Source organism: Paramisgurnus dabryanus, chromosome 10 (assembly GCF_030506205.2).
Source record: "Paramisgurnus dabryanus chromosome 10, PD_genome_1.1, whole genome shotgun sequence".
Classification (NCBI taxonomy): domain Eukaryota; kingdom Metazoa; phylum Chordata; class Actinopteri; order Cypriniformes; family Cobitidae; genus Paramisgurnus; species Paramisgurnus dabryanus.
Genome location: NC_133346.1, coordinates 21442827 through 21458175, shown reverse-complemented (window position 1 = coordinate 21458175; position 15349 = coordinate 21442827). Strand labels below are relative to the sequence as shown.

General features: G+C 36.8%; 2 protein-coding genes across 4 annotated transcripts in view; one reads left to right on the top strand and one right to left on the bottom strand.

The window, feature by feature from the left end:
- Positions 1-841: 841 nt before the first annotated feature.
- On the bottom strand, positions 842-7368 carry hsdl2 (hydroxysteroid dehydrogenase like 2). Its single transcript, XM_065290353.2, has 11 exons — positions 7210-7368; positions 6337-6500; positions 6163-6261; positions 5957-6071; positions 4340-4443; positions 4150-4248; positions 3883-4077; positions 3716-3787; positions 3470-3616; positions 3046-3174; positions 842-1089 (listed from the first exon to the last, which is right to left on the bottom strand). Exons 1-11 carry the CDS (start codon positions 7224-7226, stop codon positions 977-979), a joined length of 1254 nt encoding a protein of 417 aa, XP_065146425.1. The 5' UTR covers positions 7227-7368; the 3' UTR covers positions 842-976.
- A 2028-nt stretch (positions 7369-9396) lies between these two features.
- Positions 9397-15349, top strand: part of ptbp3 (polypyrimidine tract binding protein 3) — a 71905-nt gene continuing 65952 nt past the window's right edge. For 2 of the 3 annotated variants that reach the window (XM_065290360.1, XM_065290361.1), the window contains exon 1: positions 9397-9568. Coding sequence is in view for 1 of the 3 variants with exons in the window: in XM_065290358.1 (XP_065146430.1) it covers positions 9561-9572 (12 nt within the window). In the remaining 2 variants the exon portion in view is untranslated. Of the gene's footprint in view, positions 9573-15349 lie in introns of all 3 variants that reach the window. The other variant, XM_065290358.1, reaches the window with a different exon arrangement.

Below are 15349 nucleotides of genomic sequence, written 5' to 3'. Positions count from 1 at the left end.
GATATATTTTAGAGTTCATATTAAAAATCTTGCTATTTTGTTAGAAAACTTGAACACTCTTGTAAAAGCTCAGGTGAGATACTGGGGTCTTTTGGTATTCAATTGCTTTCTAAAAGAAACATCTAAGTCCATTTGTGCTTTGTCTTTTCAAAGCATAAATGGATTACTTATATTTGTCAGAAGTCTTAAAGAGCACCCATTTAATTTCTAAAAACAACGTTATTTTGTGTACTTGCTACAATACAATGTGTTCACGTGGTTTATGATTAAAACACGTTATTTTCCATACACACATTTCCTTTCTCTTTCTGAAACGCACATTTACAAAACTCATTGATCTGAAAAGTGCTGTGTCCCTGATTGGTCAGCTAATCTGTATGTTGTGATTGGTCTGAATACCTCTGACGTAAACTGGAAATATGACGCTCCTTACCATGTTTGGAAGATACGGTCACAATGCAATGCTAACAGAAGTTAACTTACAGGTTGTGAGTCAAAGCTGGAGGAATTATGATAATGTCTGTCTTGTCTACATCACCAATCCCAGGAAGTAAACTGTTACCTACAATTCGTGTGTTTGTTGTAGTCCAAAAGAAGAGATTTACATTGAAGACAATAACTTGTGTTATCGTTTACTTTGGGGTATGTACCTTTTGCATATTGTTAACATGTACACACTTACACACCAAAGGAAATTGTGAATTTAATAATTGGTGCTCTTAAACTATATGATATTCAACTGGAAAGTATGGCTGCCATTATCAATTTTGTAATGTATTACTCATCCTAGTGTTTATCTTTACTAAAAAGGCAAACAGTTGTAACAACGTTAAGAAAAGAATTTTAGAGGAAAATCATTTATTACAATTAGTAGCAGCTTAACAAATGGTGCAGTGAAAACAGTGATATAGAAAAAGCAAACTGACACACTGAAAGATCATGTATGTGATGTAAGGCAAGAGACTGGATGACCATATCACAGCTTAGACTTCATCATAGCCATCATCTTCTCCATTTTGATGGCCAGACCCATGTCGCCCTTAATCTTCAGCTTTCCAGACATGAAGGCCATGGTCGGCTTTAATTTCCCTGTTAATAAAAATGTTTTTTTTTTTTTTTACTTTTATTTTGGTTTAAAAACACAGTTTACTGATTTAAGGCCTTGTCCACATGAACACGGTTACTTTCAAAACAGCAGCTTTTTCTATGTGGTTTGGCCATTTGTTCACACGCAAGCAAACTTTTTTTTGAAGGTTTTCAGAAACTCTGATTGAGGTGTTATCGAAACCCGAGATTTTGGCTTGTGAGGTCGGCGTGCCGTGCATGCTGTTAACTCCTTAGTTTGATGTCAGATTGTGCATCGCTATTTCCTTTTTTTTACATGAGGCGAGTCTGATTGGCCAACACGACTTTACGGTTAGGGCTATATCGCCATTTGGCATACTTTTGACTGCCCCTAGTAGCGTGTTTTTGCGTTTCATGTGGACTGAGAATTTTTTTAAAAGAAGGAGGAATTTTTTTGTTTGTTTATAAAATGGCCATGTATTTGTGGACTAGGCCTAATAATGGTCTTTATAAAATAGCTGCGATTTATTTATGATTAAACACAGCTATAACCGCTGCACCCAATCATTGCATGCACACTAGGGGTGTGAAAAGTTTCTTTCTCATAATATAAGCAAAAAGTTGAGTTTGTGGCAAAGCTTTTAGGGTGCATGTATTATATTATTCTATCTTTTACTGCATGTGCGTTTTTGTTTGGGTTTCCAATAATGTTCGATTGGGAATGCATATAAAGTCTGAAGCGCGTTGTGTTTGACTTTTTAACGTGTGAACCGTCTCAGCAGTTTAAAGCCTAACTTTGAATATACACAGTTGTATGAATGTTCTTGCGGAGGAATTACAGAGGCTTTATCATTTCTATTGTAAAGAAGTGGACAAATATTAAAAATTAAGTGGATTTAAACGTTGTTTGGCCAAAAGTAAGCGTTTTCTTCAGGGTTCCCACACCTAAGTTAACTTCAAATTCAAGGACCTTTCAAGGACTTTCCAGGCATTTTGGTATGAATCAACATTAGCATACAGAAGATAAAAGCATTTAAAGCAAACAGTTTAGCACATGTGCTTAAAAAGTCTAGAACTTTTATAGTATTATCCTACACTACACAGTGAATAATATGGATTTTTTTCAGAAAACTTCTTGCATAAAATAGATTCAAGCACTTCAATGACCTGTATCTATGTATGTTTATTTTAAAAACTTCCCAGGGCCTTGAATTTTTCCCCCATATTCACAAAACTTTCAAAGATTTCAAGGACCTGTGAGAACCCTGCTCAATGTAAAAAGATTCAAATACCAATCGGCAGGCCGTTGGCGCCCTCTGCAGGCATTTGATGTAATACATAATATTTTGTTTGTTAAAACCAAGTATTTGAACCAATTATTATTGCATTATCATTATTGTACTGCATATGTCATTTTAAAAGGTTACTGCTCACTTAGGTTTATTAAAAAATATGAAATTACTTAGTGACATAACTAGATTATTTAACACTAGGGCTGTCAAAAGATTAATCGGATACAAAATAAAAGTTTGTTTTTGCATAATATATGTGTGTACACTGTGTGTAATTATTTTGTATTATATATAGATATATTTTGATATATTTTATATTATATATAGATTAAAAATATAAACATACATATTTTTTTTTAAATGTATACATGTATGTGTGTATTTATATATATACAAAATATTTACACACAGTGCACACACATGTATTATGCAAAAACAAACGTTTATTTTGTATGTGATTAATCCCGATTAATCTTTTGACAGCCCTATTTAAAACATTTTAAAATTATGTGATTTCATTGGTCAAAAGACCATTAACTCATACATATTTAATAATTGAGAATTTTTTTTTTTAAATGTAAAAAAAAATGGTTTTAATTTACCTAATCTTGTGTCTCATCACACCCCAATTTTATCCAGGATGAAAAATTTATCAACATTTTATGAATTGAATAATTTGGCAGTATACCTGAGAACATCTTTATGAAGTCTGCGCTGTCCATGGTCATGACAACATCAGCTTTGACAGGTGGTTCCCCACTGCCAGCAGACCCTGCATCATTCTTTAGATCAAGGTACCAGACTCCAGCATGCTCACCTGTGAGTAAACAAATAAAACTGTGTGTTAAATGCATCTGTTAACACAAGACATTTATGTCTAATAACTGGAATTATAGATACTGTAGACTGTAAAAAAAATCCTTGTTGCACTTAAATGTTTAAGTTTAATCAACTTGAAAATTACAATTAATTTAAAATTTCTTGACTAGTGAGGAGTTCCTATAAATTTTGTTATAAATAAAGTTGAATTAGCTTAAGTTTTTTTTTACTTTATCATTTATAGCAAGTCCTCACTAGTCAAGAAAGTTTAAATTAATGTGTATAGTGCTCACCTGCTAAGTCAAATTTGTACACTCCCTGTGTAGTTTTGACTAAATCTGCATTCAGAATCCCTTTAATAACGTTGAATGTATCAGCAATGGGTCCAGCAGCGGCTGAATCGGCACTAGATTTCCCACTCTTAAAAACTGGAGTGGCACCTGAAGAGAAAAACAAAACATTTGGATGAAAGGTCTGCTGAAGCGCGCTTGAGAAAGCAGATCAAATGTTCTTCAAGTCTATCATATATAGTAACTTACCATGTTCCTCCATTTGCTTGACTAACTCCTCTGGGTTCTCATCCAAGAAAAAGTCAGGAAGCAATGGATGACCTTAAAAAGAAAGATGCTCTGTTAAGAACAGTAATGTATCTTCAATCCGAAACCTAAATAGACATCTTATAAGTATAAAGTAGCACAAAGCCAACCTGGTTCAACGGCATATACATCAAAATCTTTAATGCCCTCCTTTTTCAGAATGTCGTCATCAATGACAAACTGCCCTGTGAAGCTGGTGGGTTTGCTGAAGATGGCGTAGGCAGCATCAGCCATGATCTCCACCTTCCTGCACTGTTTACCCACTCCGGAGCCACCCAACATGTCCATGGCTGCTGTCTGAATGGCTAAAGATGCATAAAAAGTGGTTTAGCTATCATTTTTTTATAACTTTACTCCTGATCCTGATCCTCCATTACCTGTCCTAGGCCATAAGGCGTTGACGGCGATAGATCCTTTGTACTCCTGCGCCATTCCAAGCACACACATGGACATGCCATACTTCGCAATTGTGTAAGCTACATGGATGCATAGGAGAAGATCAGTGTCATTTGTAACCAAAACTGAAGCATTTTAATCCTACAGATCTTTGATGCTCGTCTTGCTCACCTGTGTGATTTTTGAACCACATGGGATTGAGGTTGAGAGGTGGACTGAGGTTAAGGATATGAGGGTTCTTGCTCTTCAGAAGATGTGGGATGCATAATTTAGATCTGTAATAAAAACAAAGGAGTGGAAACAGTTAACAGCACTTATCTTAGAAACGAATATGATCTTGGGTCAGACCGCAAAGATGTACACCAGCTGACAATAATCCTTCAGTATGTACAAAAACCAGGGGTTCATGATATCAAGACGGCTGACATGGTACTAACCACAAGAATATTTTTACTTCAAGAGGATCTGATTATGGTCGACCGATACTGAGAAAGCATTGTGGCCGATATTAGACCGACATAATGTACAAATGTAACAGACAATTGGGAAACATTGTGAAACTAAAACATTTAGGGATGGACCGATAAATCGCCCGATGTTGCTTGCTATGCTTCTCAATGAATTACGGTAAAAATGGGCTACATCCAAAAGCCAGAGGGCGCTCTTGGCAGAAACTCAATATGGGCCACAGAAGAAGAACCATCTCCAGGAAATGGTTTAAAGGCGGGGTGCATGATCTCTGAAAGCCAATGGCCCTGTCCCAAATGGCACACTCCGGACTTGTGGTCCTCCTCAGAGTCCACACTTTGATGACATCACGTAGTCCAGACTTTAGGGACCCTTGATGTGAGTCCACGTGGGTGCACCGGAGTCGTATTTTGGGACAGACTCGAGCATCACCCCGGAAATAGGAAGAGAGGTTGCCCGTCAGTGTGAACTCCTCCCTTCCGTCGCCTGATTGGTCTGATTGCCCTTTCGCAAGGACTTCTGGGTTGGCAAAGTGCGCGAAGCCTGCTGCAGTGCAGTGAAGACCGCATCAAGGGGGCAAAGGAGGCGCTGATGAGCACACTTCAAAGCGTAAAAATGACAGATGGGACACCCTACGGACTCGTAGACTAAGCGAGAACGCGCAATTTAAGGCCACAAGACCGAAAGTCCACATGAAGTGCGCCATTTGGGACAGGGCCTATGTTGACATTTGAAATCACCTAAACAAACATGCCCTACCCCAATAGAATCTGGACCTTCTTTTGATGGAGCGCTCAATCCCTTCGTGTCATTAGTAGACATGCCCCTTACTGCTGATTAGCTACAAGTTTGTTTTGGTAGTTGGTCCGTCTCCCTCTTCCAAAATCGATTTTCAAAAATTGTGCGTCCTGCCTTTAAGCATATACATGAAATAGCAGTGCATAACACCGGCAGCGCGATTCGTTATCGGCCAGGTATTATTAGTGTATATCGGCATTTATTGTCCCATCCCTAAAAACATTTCTTGCGCTGAATATGTCTTTTAAAGTACATTTACCGTACAAAGACATCTCACGCTACTGTTTGACATCCAAATTCTGCATTATGTGTACAGGAACTTGCTTGGTAAATAGCAATGAATTATTATATATTGCAGTGGCCAATATATCGGTCAATATTTGGCTTTGGACGATAAATCTTTCTCTTCCTTAAATTAGCTGACATAGTCAACGTCTGACAGGCTGAAAAATAACCAATCATCAAAGTAAACACGGCCATTGCGATCAACTGATAAGCTCTCAAGGTCATATTTCTACCCACGTCAGGTATGTTCCTCTGAGATTAATGCCCAGCATCAGGTCGACTTTCTTCATTGGAGTTTCCAAAGTTCCTGTTAAATTGATGGCACTGGCGTTGTTTACCAAGATGTCAATCCCTGGCATTAAACAACAGAACACATGCAATGAATTAATACACTTCTGTGCGATGAAAATGAACACCATCAGGGAAGAATTTAAGATGCTCACCTCCAAATTTCTCAACCGCTTGTTGCACAGCGTCATTTATCTGATTCTCATCCCGAACATCCACTACGCATGGCAGCGCTTTCCCTCCCGCAGCTTCGACTACCAAACACACAGCATCAGGTTATGGTCTCATCACACAATATAGTTTCTATTTATCAGGTTTGGGTGTCTCACTTTCAGCAGCGGCTGTGTAGATGGTTCCAGGCAGTTTAGGGTGAGCTTCTGCGGTTTTGGCAGCGATGACCACATTGGCACCGTCCTTCGCAGCTTTGAGAGCAATGGCCTTGCCTATCCCTCGACTCGCCCCGGTAATGAAGAGGGTACATCCTGCCAGTCTCCTAAAATTAATGTGTGACCATACATTCATCCACCATATAACAATCCATTCACTATTAACATGTAGACAAACTGATAAACATAACTAATAAAGCATTTGTCTCATGCATTTCTTTAAAAACATTATTGTATTATCCTTGTCACAGATTCTGACTTTTGTTTGGCTAGACAAACGTGACTATTATAATATTTAATAGCAAATTTATGCATTTATGTGTCTTATTCACCACACAGCACTGTTTAATTGAATACTTTTGTTGTTCAGAAAACAAATACGTAGTGGGTTAAAGTGTGTTTCTTTTCTTTTCTACAGAGCCAAACGATGCACCTGCGCAAACCAAATTTAGGGTAAAGGTCAAGAGCATTGCAGTTAAGAAATTAATGCAACAAAATGAAGGGACGAAATCAATAAATAAATTAAAGTGTATCTTCAATAATCAAACGAGTGTTTTAATGCACCTTTAACAGACTGCAGGGAAATTTGGTGGTTACGTGTATAAGTTATTTGCAAAGTTTGACAACGTAGTCTAACTCACTGTTATCATTGACTGAGCTGAATTCGTGTATAGATCGATAAAACCTCATTACAGTACATCTAAAACAGTACTAGGCAACGACAATGTTAACTTGCAGTTATGTATAATTTGCTAAATAAAAGTAAATGAACTTCATTGTTTATGCGTGATTAAGTTTTACTGTGTCTAAACTCACCCTGTATTCTGCAACATGCTGAGCTGTGTATTTGATCTGCGCTGGAAACAGCAAAGCGAAAGGCTACAATTTATTTATAAACGTAACATTTAAATCAACTCGAGACAGTCCGATGAGTTCGCCCTTTGCTCTAGTAACAGATTCTCACTTCGAACACTTCCGGTACAGTTTCATGGAAGAGATTCTAAAGAGCAAAACACAACCATTTTAGAAAAGATTGATAAACATTATAAAATTATAGACAAAACAGGGGAGAGCTAATAAAAAATACAAATCGAGAATAATTTGAATAATTACTTGTTACATTTTATTTCGTATTTTTATTAGATTTTATTAATTTTTTTATAATTAAATTGACAAGCATGATTATTAAACAAACAACTTGTTAAAAAATAGAACCAATAAATCGTTTAATTTCATAAATGAAAATCTCAAACTTAAATGTAGTGCGATTCCCCGCATATTTAAAACGTTTTGAAAACATATTATCAAATTAAAATATATTTATATAAAATGTAGTTAGCTAATACTATTGGGAAAAAGCATCCGTTTAATATAAAATTATTTGTTACAAAAAATTATATGTATAATAAATTCTTCTAACGTAGACCAAACCATGGAATTCATTATCGGGAAACATAACTTTTTTATTTACAGTATTATTTAAAAGGTTCTTATTTGTTTAACGTTTATATTTATTGTTTATTAAAAATATATATATATATTTAACAGCAAATGAGGAAATACAGCGATCTCTTTCTCGCTGTGTGCGCATGTGTGTGACATTTGCTGATTTACAGCGCCATCTAGTGTATAGGAGCATAGATATGTATATAAAGGCTAGATGGCTCGTCCGCGCTGATGGCCAATTGAGTGGAACGTCCGCATTTTGGCGGCCATCTTAGGACAGGGCGCTCGCTCACTCGTAGCATTGAGTTTTAATGATGCAGGTACTTTTAAATGACCATAACTTGCTTAATTTTTTACCGATTTTCAAACGGATTGGTTTGTTATAAACGTCAAAGATGTACCTATGACACTGAATATGCATACTAAAAATAAATAAAAAATTCATGAAACATGTTAAAGCATCCAGAATTATAGCCACGTTAATAACGTTTGTAAAAAACCAAACCGTTTGTAAATCCGTCAAGAATTCAGCAAGTTACGAGCATTTTAGTTGGCGTATGTCACTCACCTTCCGTCCACAGCAGCAGGGAGCAGCACTATGGCAGCACTGACCTAAGATGGCCGCCAAGTGACGACACAGCTGACTCCGCCTTGAGCCATCTAGCCTTTATATACATATCTATGTATAGGAGTGCCTTGTGTAAAGCTTCTTGTTGCAACAATTTTATATAGCATTTTATTATGTTGTTTATTTTTTGTTGTCTGTAATTGTTGTTTTAAGGTTTTTGTTTGTTTTCTATATTGATATATTAACCTGTTTTTGATCACAAAAATAAATGGTTGCAGTTTGACAATTACGTTACCATGGTGACGAGCTACCGTAACGTAATATACACCTAGATGACCTGCACCTGCACGATTTCTTCAGAAAAAAACACACATCTGCCAAATTCGACGTACCAATCCGATCACGTGTATTAGTGTTTGATTACACAACACTTTGGGTGACATACACATCTCAAACACATTTCATGTAAGCACAAGACTGCAGTGTAGCTGGTCCAACAAGTGTAACAAGTTTTTACACGCCTCAGGCATCATTGCATGCATTTAAAAAGAGTCACCGCTGACACAAACGCTCAAAGGCATGAATTGGCGTACACTATTAATATTAATTACCAATGAATAATTATCATAACTATCATTGCCATAAAGTGTATGGCAGTTTAGTTTTCATTTTCAAGCAAGTGTTTGATTTTATTCAAATAAATGAGACGGATACCAAAATGAGTATTTATTGGAAACGCGGGCACTTTAAAGCTTTCCACAAGGCCTATTCACTTAATATTCCTGGAACACGATAAACCTCTATATGCCATAATATAAGCTCGTGCCTAAAAAAAAACCCCCACTGAACTTATTACTGTTGCGCCTATATGCAACGCTTAAATTTTCGGAGCTTGCAACAAACAACGCGTTTAGAAATCCTCCAAAGGTGTGTCTGCTGAAAAGGGGAGGCCATTTTGTACAGAGAATCGTCTGTACATGTCTGTGTGTGTTCACGTCAGGAGCAGGAAGTGTGTGCGCGCGCGCGCGCGAGTCTTTGTGCCCGAGAGAGAGCGAAATTGTGTTGGGTCGAGCTGTAGTAAAAGCAGTACCCGTTTCTTCATTTTCCTGTGCTTGCATTGTTATTTCACCTCGCCTCGCCTTTCCTCTGTGCAATGGATGGGTATGTGAGTTTCCAGTGTCTTGTTTTATTTATTACGCGCTTGTTGAGTTGTTTCTTTACTGCAGCGTTTGCATTATTGTTTTCCATTATAATAATAACAGTCATAAATAGCACGGCAGAATATGGGAAGGAAAAGTGGGGGAGGGAGGAAACCTCTATAAAGTGCTGGAGATGTGACCGTAGGGAGCTTGTTTTTAATGCAAATGTCGTGGAAATTTCAAGTGTCAGTCTTCGCTTCGCCTTCCTTGGCTTGAATTAAACTTATGGTACACATGTCCACCATAGTTACATTCGCAGATAATCGGGTGCGATGTTGTTAAAATGCGAAATCGGGGCGTATAGCAGTGTGATTATGCCACGATCAAAGTTAAATTCAAGGAAGTGGGCTTGTTTTGAATTACATGGCGTAATGAAATCATTGCTTTTAGCTTTTCCTATGCGATTATATTTCCAATTTGCTTCCAAATCTGGTCATTCTATACACCCTGAATATAAAAAACGCGTTGAAATGTATTTCTAAAGTAGTAAGAAAATAAAAGCTCCTCATGAGCTACTGCCATTTTAAAGCCACGAAGGGGCGTTTCTGAAGCGATACAATCCAGAAAACAGCATTTCCTGACGTTCACGCTTTATACACCGACGCGCACAAGTCCATTTCATACGATTATTGTACAATAATAACGCGCTGGTCGGTATTGTATCGCGATATAACGCACTACGTCTGGCATATTACTTTTAACGCCGTGCACTGCAAAGCGCCGCGAGGCATCAACACAGTTCGCGTTTACAAAACGCGATGTCGCGGGTTTACAGTATATTCAACTTGATTATAATGGCAACGTTAGGTTTGTCCAATCATGCTTGCGATATTGTGGGTGATATGCTGAAACTGTAGCATTGTTTACACTCGTGTGAGTGGGCAGAGCGGTGGGCGGGGGGCTGCGTGGCGCACATATTATATTTTACCCACTTATTGTTGCGTCACGTGGCGGTTTCTACAAATTCAACTAGCTTCTGTCATTGTGTGGAGTCAGTTTCACTTATACATGTCTAAAATCAAATTGAAAGTATATATTTTTTTATATAACAAAACAAGCTCCATGGATGTTATGCTTATTTTTAGTTGGCAAACAATGTGTTTAAATTGTTTTGTTTATTAAACAAAATTTCAGTACATTTCAATTAATTTTTTCCACAATATTTTTATATACCGTTAAAAAAATGTCAGGTGGTACTACAATCAATCAATCAATTATTGTCTATTTACCAGACAAGTTTTAATGCCCTCACCTTTTAATTCCGATTGTTTGTTTATTTTATTAGTGTCAATTAAATTATAATCCTTATAATAGTCTGAAAGTGTAAAACGAACAATAAAACGAACAATTGAGAAGTATAAATTTATGTTTTTTTATAGTGTAATAACAATTATAGACAACCTTAGTTTGCATTTATTAAAACTAAATGTTATTATTAGCTAAATGTTTAGCTTATTTAAATGATTAAGCTTAATGTTTTTATTTCTTAGTTGGTAGCATTTATCATCACAGTTGCACCCTTTGACTTTCTGGTTGCACCACCTGGTTGCACCACCATTTTTTGTACCACCTGACACAGAAATTGTACTAGCCTTCCCATAACATTAAAGTGGCTATTAAAGTACACTTTTCATTCAGGCATTAAGACCATCTGGGCTTCACTGGATGATGTGATATATCATGTTTACTTCATTAAAGGCCCATGATTGTGGTTGACTTTCTTGACATTTGAGAACATCCAAATTGTTAGACATCCAAATAGTTTTTCAATTATGCGAATAGCCCAACAACTACTGGTATGTGTTTTATTTGTTTATAGGACATAAAATAAAGCCAAAGTGTCTTATTTGGAATTTTTTATAATCTGTTCAGACAATTTCCCTGTTTGCCATTTAACATGTTTAAGATAGTAAAACAATTTTTTTTATTTATTATTTAAAAATACAGAAAATATATTTAAATAATATTAAATTAAGTTTTATAGAATAAATGCATTTATTTTTATAGTCCATAATGCCCCAGACACAAAAATATGCATGTCATCATGCCATTGAGCCATACGTTGGTTATGGTTTCGTTTGGTAAACATAGAAGTTTGTGACTCGTGTGTCTGTGGGCTTATGAAAACTTGTGTCACAGTGTCCACACAGAACAAAGAACAGCAGCAGTTTCTTATTATAACATGTCACACCTCTCTGCTTTTTTAGCAACCTAGTTATCTTGCCCACAATCGTTGTCATCTTCTTAAATGGTTTCATATTGCAGTATAGCATATTTACTAATGCATATAACCCACGGATGTATCAGTGCTAAAGGGAAAGCATTAGACAATTGCATTTACACACTCCCGGGGGATTTCCGCCATCAAACAACTCCCACAATTCCCTAGTGTGAGCATTACAGTCTGCTTCTAAAAGACTGAATACCAATTTTTCCATTTAAAGACATGCATACATATGTATACACACGCACACACACACACACACACACATATATGCATATGTATGATCTGTTATGCATTCAGAATTTGTAGCATCTGTGTGAATGTCTCTCATTGGCTTTTAATAACGGAAAGATAGTGGTGGCCACCTGGAAGGTGGTAGTACTGAGGGGTTGGGATTATGTTACTCTATAACTTTCAGTGGGCCCGCATAGGCCTCTGGTAATGCTGAGTGATGATATCAACCACTTGTTATGCAATGGAGCAGTTCATGGATGCTAAACAAATACTGCTTGTTTAGGGTATTTTGACAGATATTGTTCTTTGACATAAGGTAAGCAAGGGCCATACAGCTTTGTACTGTAATATAAAAAGCCAATCACAAACTTTGTATTGTTAGAGACGTAGATAAAGGAGGAAGAACTAGGTAGTTGTTGAACTTTCACTTTCGACACTTGAGCGGTTATAGTAGGTTAAGTGCTGTAGTGGAGATTGTGTGTCATACTCTATGTGTGTGTCATGATGCCAGTAGGTTAACCATGCTTTTGGAAATATTTTTGATATTATTTGGTGAAATTGTTGTTTTGCTTAAAAAGTAATTGTCAGGAACTTAGGTGCATTTTCTCAGTTTCTGGAACTTATCTTGCACCTTGCCCAGAATTGTCATTGTGCCCAAAAATCGAAAAGATTGGTTGGTTAAGTGTCACCTTCAAGCGTACCCTTCAACCTTTGTGACTTTGAAAGACTTTGGTACTGTGGGCTGTAAACTGGTCCTTCACAGACCCAAAAACTGGGTTTTGAATGTTTCCTGTTGTACAAAAGTGATTAAAACTGTATGATTATTACTAATCTCATATTAAATATCACATCGTATTTCATCCCAAAATTAAAGGCGACACAAAAAATCATACTGTGGATAAAGTAAATGTATTATGACTTGAATTATGCCATTTTTTTCATCCATTAAATTTTCAGTACTGTAAGCTTAATATTTAAATATAAATATTTAAACTCCTACTAATTCTTGTGTGCACATACCTAAAATAATGCACATAAATAAAAAGCTTTTCTAAATTCTGCCCCACGTAAATTATAAATGATGGCATTCCCATTGCATTTTAATGTGTTGCAACCCAATGACAACGGCTCCAAAATGGAAACGTTTTAATGAGCACTTTGCTGCCTGACTTGGATTATTAATTTAAAACATTTCACTCTTAGTCTAATGTTGCCTTCATAAGAAAATACTTAATCATGACAACATATCCTCCTGAGTAAGTCTAAGCAAAGGGGTGCAGGGATAACCGGCGGTGTGATAGCTAAATGACACTCAAAACTTTGAGATGTTGAGGAAGTTTCCTTGCTAGACTAAAGTGGATTACATCACAAGCTTTATATACCTACACTTCCTGCATACTAGTCAGAGCTAAAAAAACAAAACATGCACCCTTTCACCCAAACTTTACTTTTGTTCTCGCTCTTTGTTGTATATCTGCAGTTTTTCCAGAATCTTGTATTTTTGTAAACATGTCACACCGTATGATTTAGTAATCAAAAACCATTTAAGTCACTCGCAGATCCTGTTTACGAAACAAGAGGTTTGTTCATGATGAAAACTTCGTTGAGGATGTCAACTGTGGCACGGAAGGGTACAGAAAAACCACGCTAGAGCAAGATATGGGTCTTACTGTGTTAAGATCAAGGCCTTACAGTTTCATTATCATCATTATTATGATGCTGGGTGGTTGGTTCCCAGGGTGTTGCTATGCAGTTGCTTAGGTGCATTGTGTGGATTTTAGCATGTTGGTATGCAGTCTTTTTTAGGGTAAAAATGAAGTAGCGCTGACACACCAAATAGCTGGTGGCCAATGTCTGTTCTGCACCTGCATGAGATGAGATCACTTTCGGTACAACCAGCATGTGGCTGTGATATATTCGTAATGTCTTATAAGCCTTATCCTTTTAAAGGGACACTCCACTTTTTTCCACAATTTTCCAGCTTCCCTAGAGTTAAACGTTTGATTTTTACAGTTTTTGAATTCATTCAGCCAATTTCCGGGTTTGGCGGTACCACATTTAGCATAGCTTAGCATAATTAATTGAATCTGATTAGACCATTAGCATCGCGCTCAAAAATAACCAAAGAATTTTGATGGCTCTATGGCTGATATTACAATGATATTACGCACTGCCCAAAAATAGTCTCCTTGGTTACTTTCAATATCAGGGGACTATTTTCGGGCAGTGCGTAATATCATTGCGCCAGCTGCAGCAGTGGTACAGCAGCAAAGACCTTGATTATTACGCCAGAATGAGAGTATAGTACCTAGCCATATCGGCCTAGATAATCACAACTTTTCATTTTCCGTCGGTCTTAGTACACAATGTAACTTTAGAAGAGTCAAGTTTTAAATAGGAAAAATATCAAAACTCTTTTAGCGTGATGCTAATGGTCTAATCAGATTCTATGGATTGTGCTAAGCTATGCTAAAAGTCGTACCCGCCAGACCCGGAGATCAGCTGAATGGATTTCAAAATGGTAAATTCAAATGTTTCACTTCATGGGAGCTGAAAATTAAGCATATTTTCAAAAAAAGTAGAGTGTCCCTTTAAAGTACACTTGTGGTGAATATCAAGTTTTTATTGGTGTTTATATGTCTATATGCGTTCTGTGCATTTTTCGTCAATTTTTCGTTCGTTTTTCTTTGTGCACTGTTTTGAACAGCCAAGTCAAACGACGCTCAAAACCTGACTGACTGCTGACCGTGGTCTGGTTTATAACAAGCTTAATATTTGCTCCTTCAAATGTATGTCTGCGTGCAACTGCAATAATAGGAAAGTAACAGCTGACCTCTGCTTAATAAGCCACATGATCTGAGGTATTGTTCATTTCAGTATCACAGCAGGTGACTTGGCAACAAGTGTGTTCCTTAAAGGGATCGTTCACCCAAAAATATGGTGACCAGATTTTTTTAAATAAAAAGTGGGGACATTTTTTAGTTTAGTTATAAAAATATAATTGGAAACGTATTTGTTATTATCTATGAATTAAACATAGACAAAACCTTTTTAAATGTTTTCGTCTTTTTGTTGTTGTGGGTACCCAAGGTTTTTGGAGACCACCAAAAACCTTTTTTTTCCTGTTCAACACAAAAGAAGATTTTTTGATAAACGATGCTAAGTAACACAGTTGACGGTACCCATATTTGTTTTTCCTACAGTGGAGGTCAGTGGGTACAGTCAACTGTGTGCTTTCCATTGTTTATCAAAATATCTTCTTTTGTTTCCAACAGAATAAAGAAG

Coding starts and splice junctions, on each gene's coding strand:
- hsdl2 (XM_065290353.2), bottom strand. Junction 3,788..3,882: donor TGTATATGCCGTTGAACCAG/GTTGGCTTTGTG, acceptor TTTCTTTTTAAG/GTCATCCATTGCTTCCTGAC. Junction 1,090..3,045: donor CTTCATAAAGATGTTCTCAG/GTATACTGCCAA, acceptor TTTTATTAACAG/GGAAATTAAAGCCGACCATG.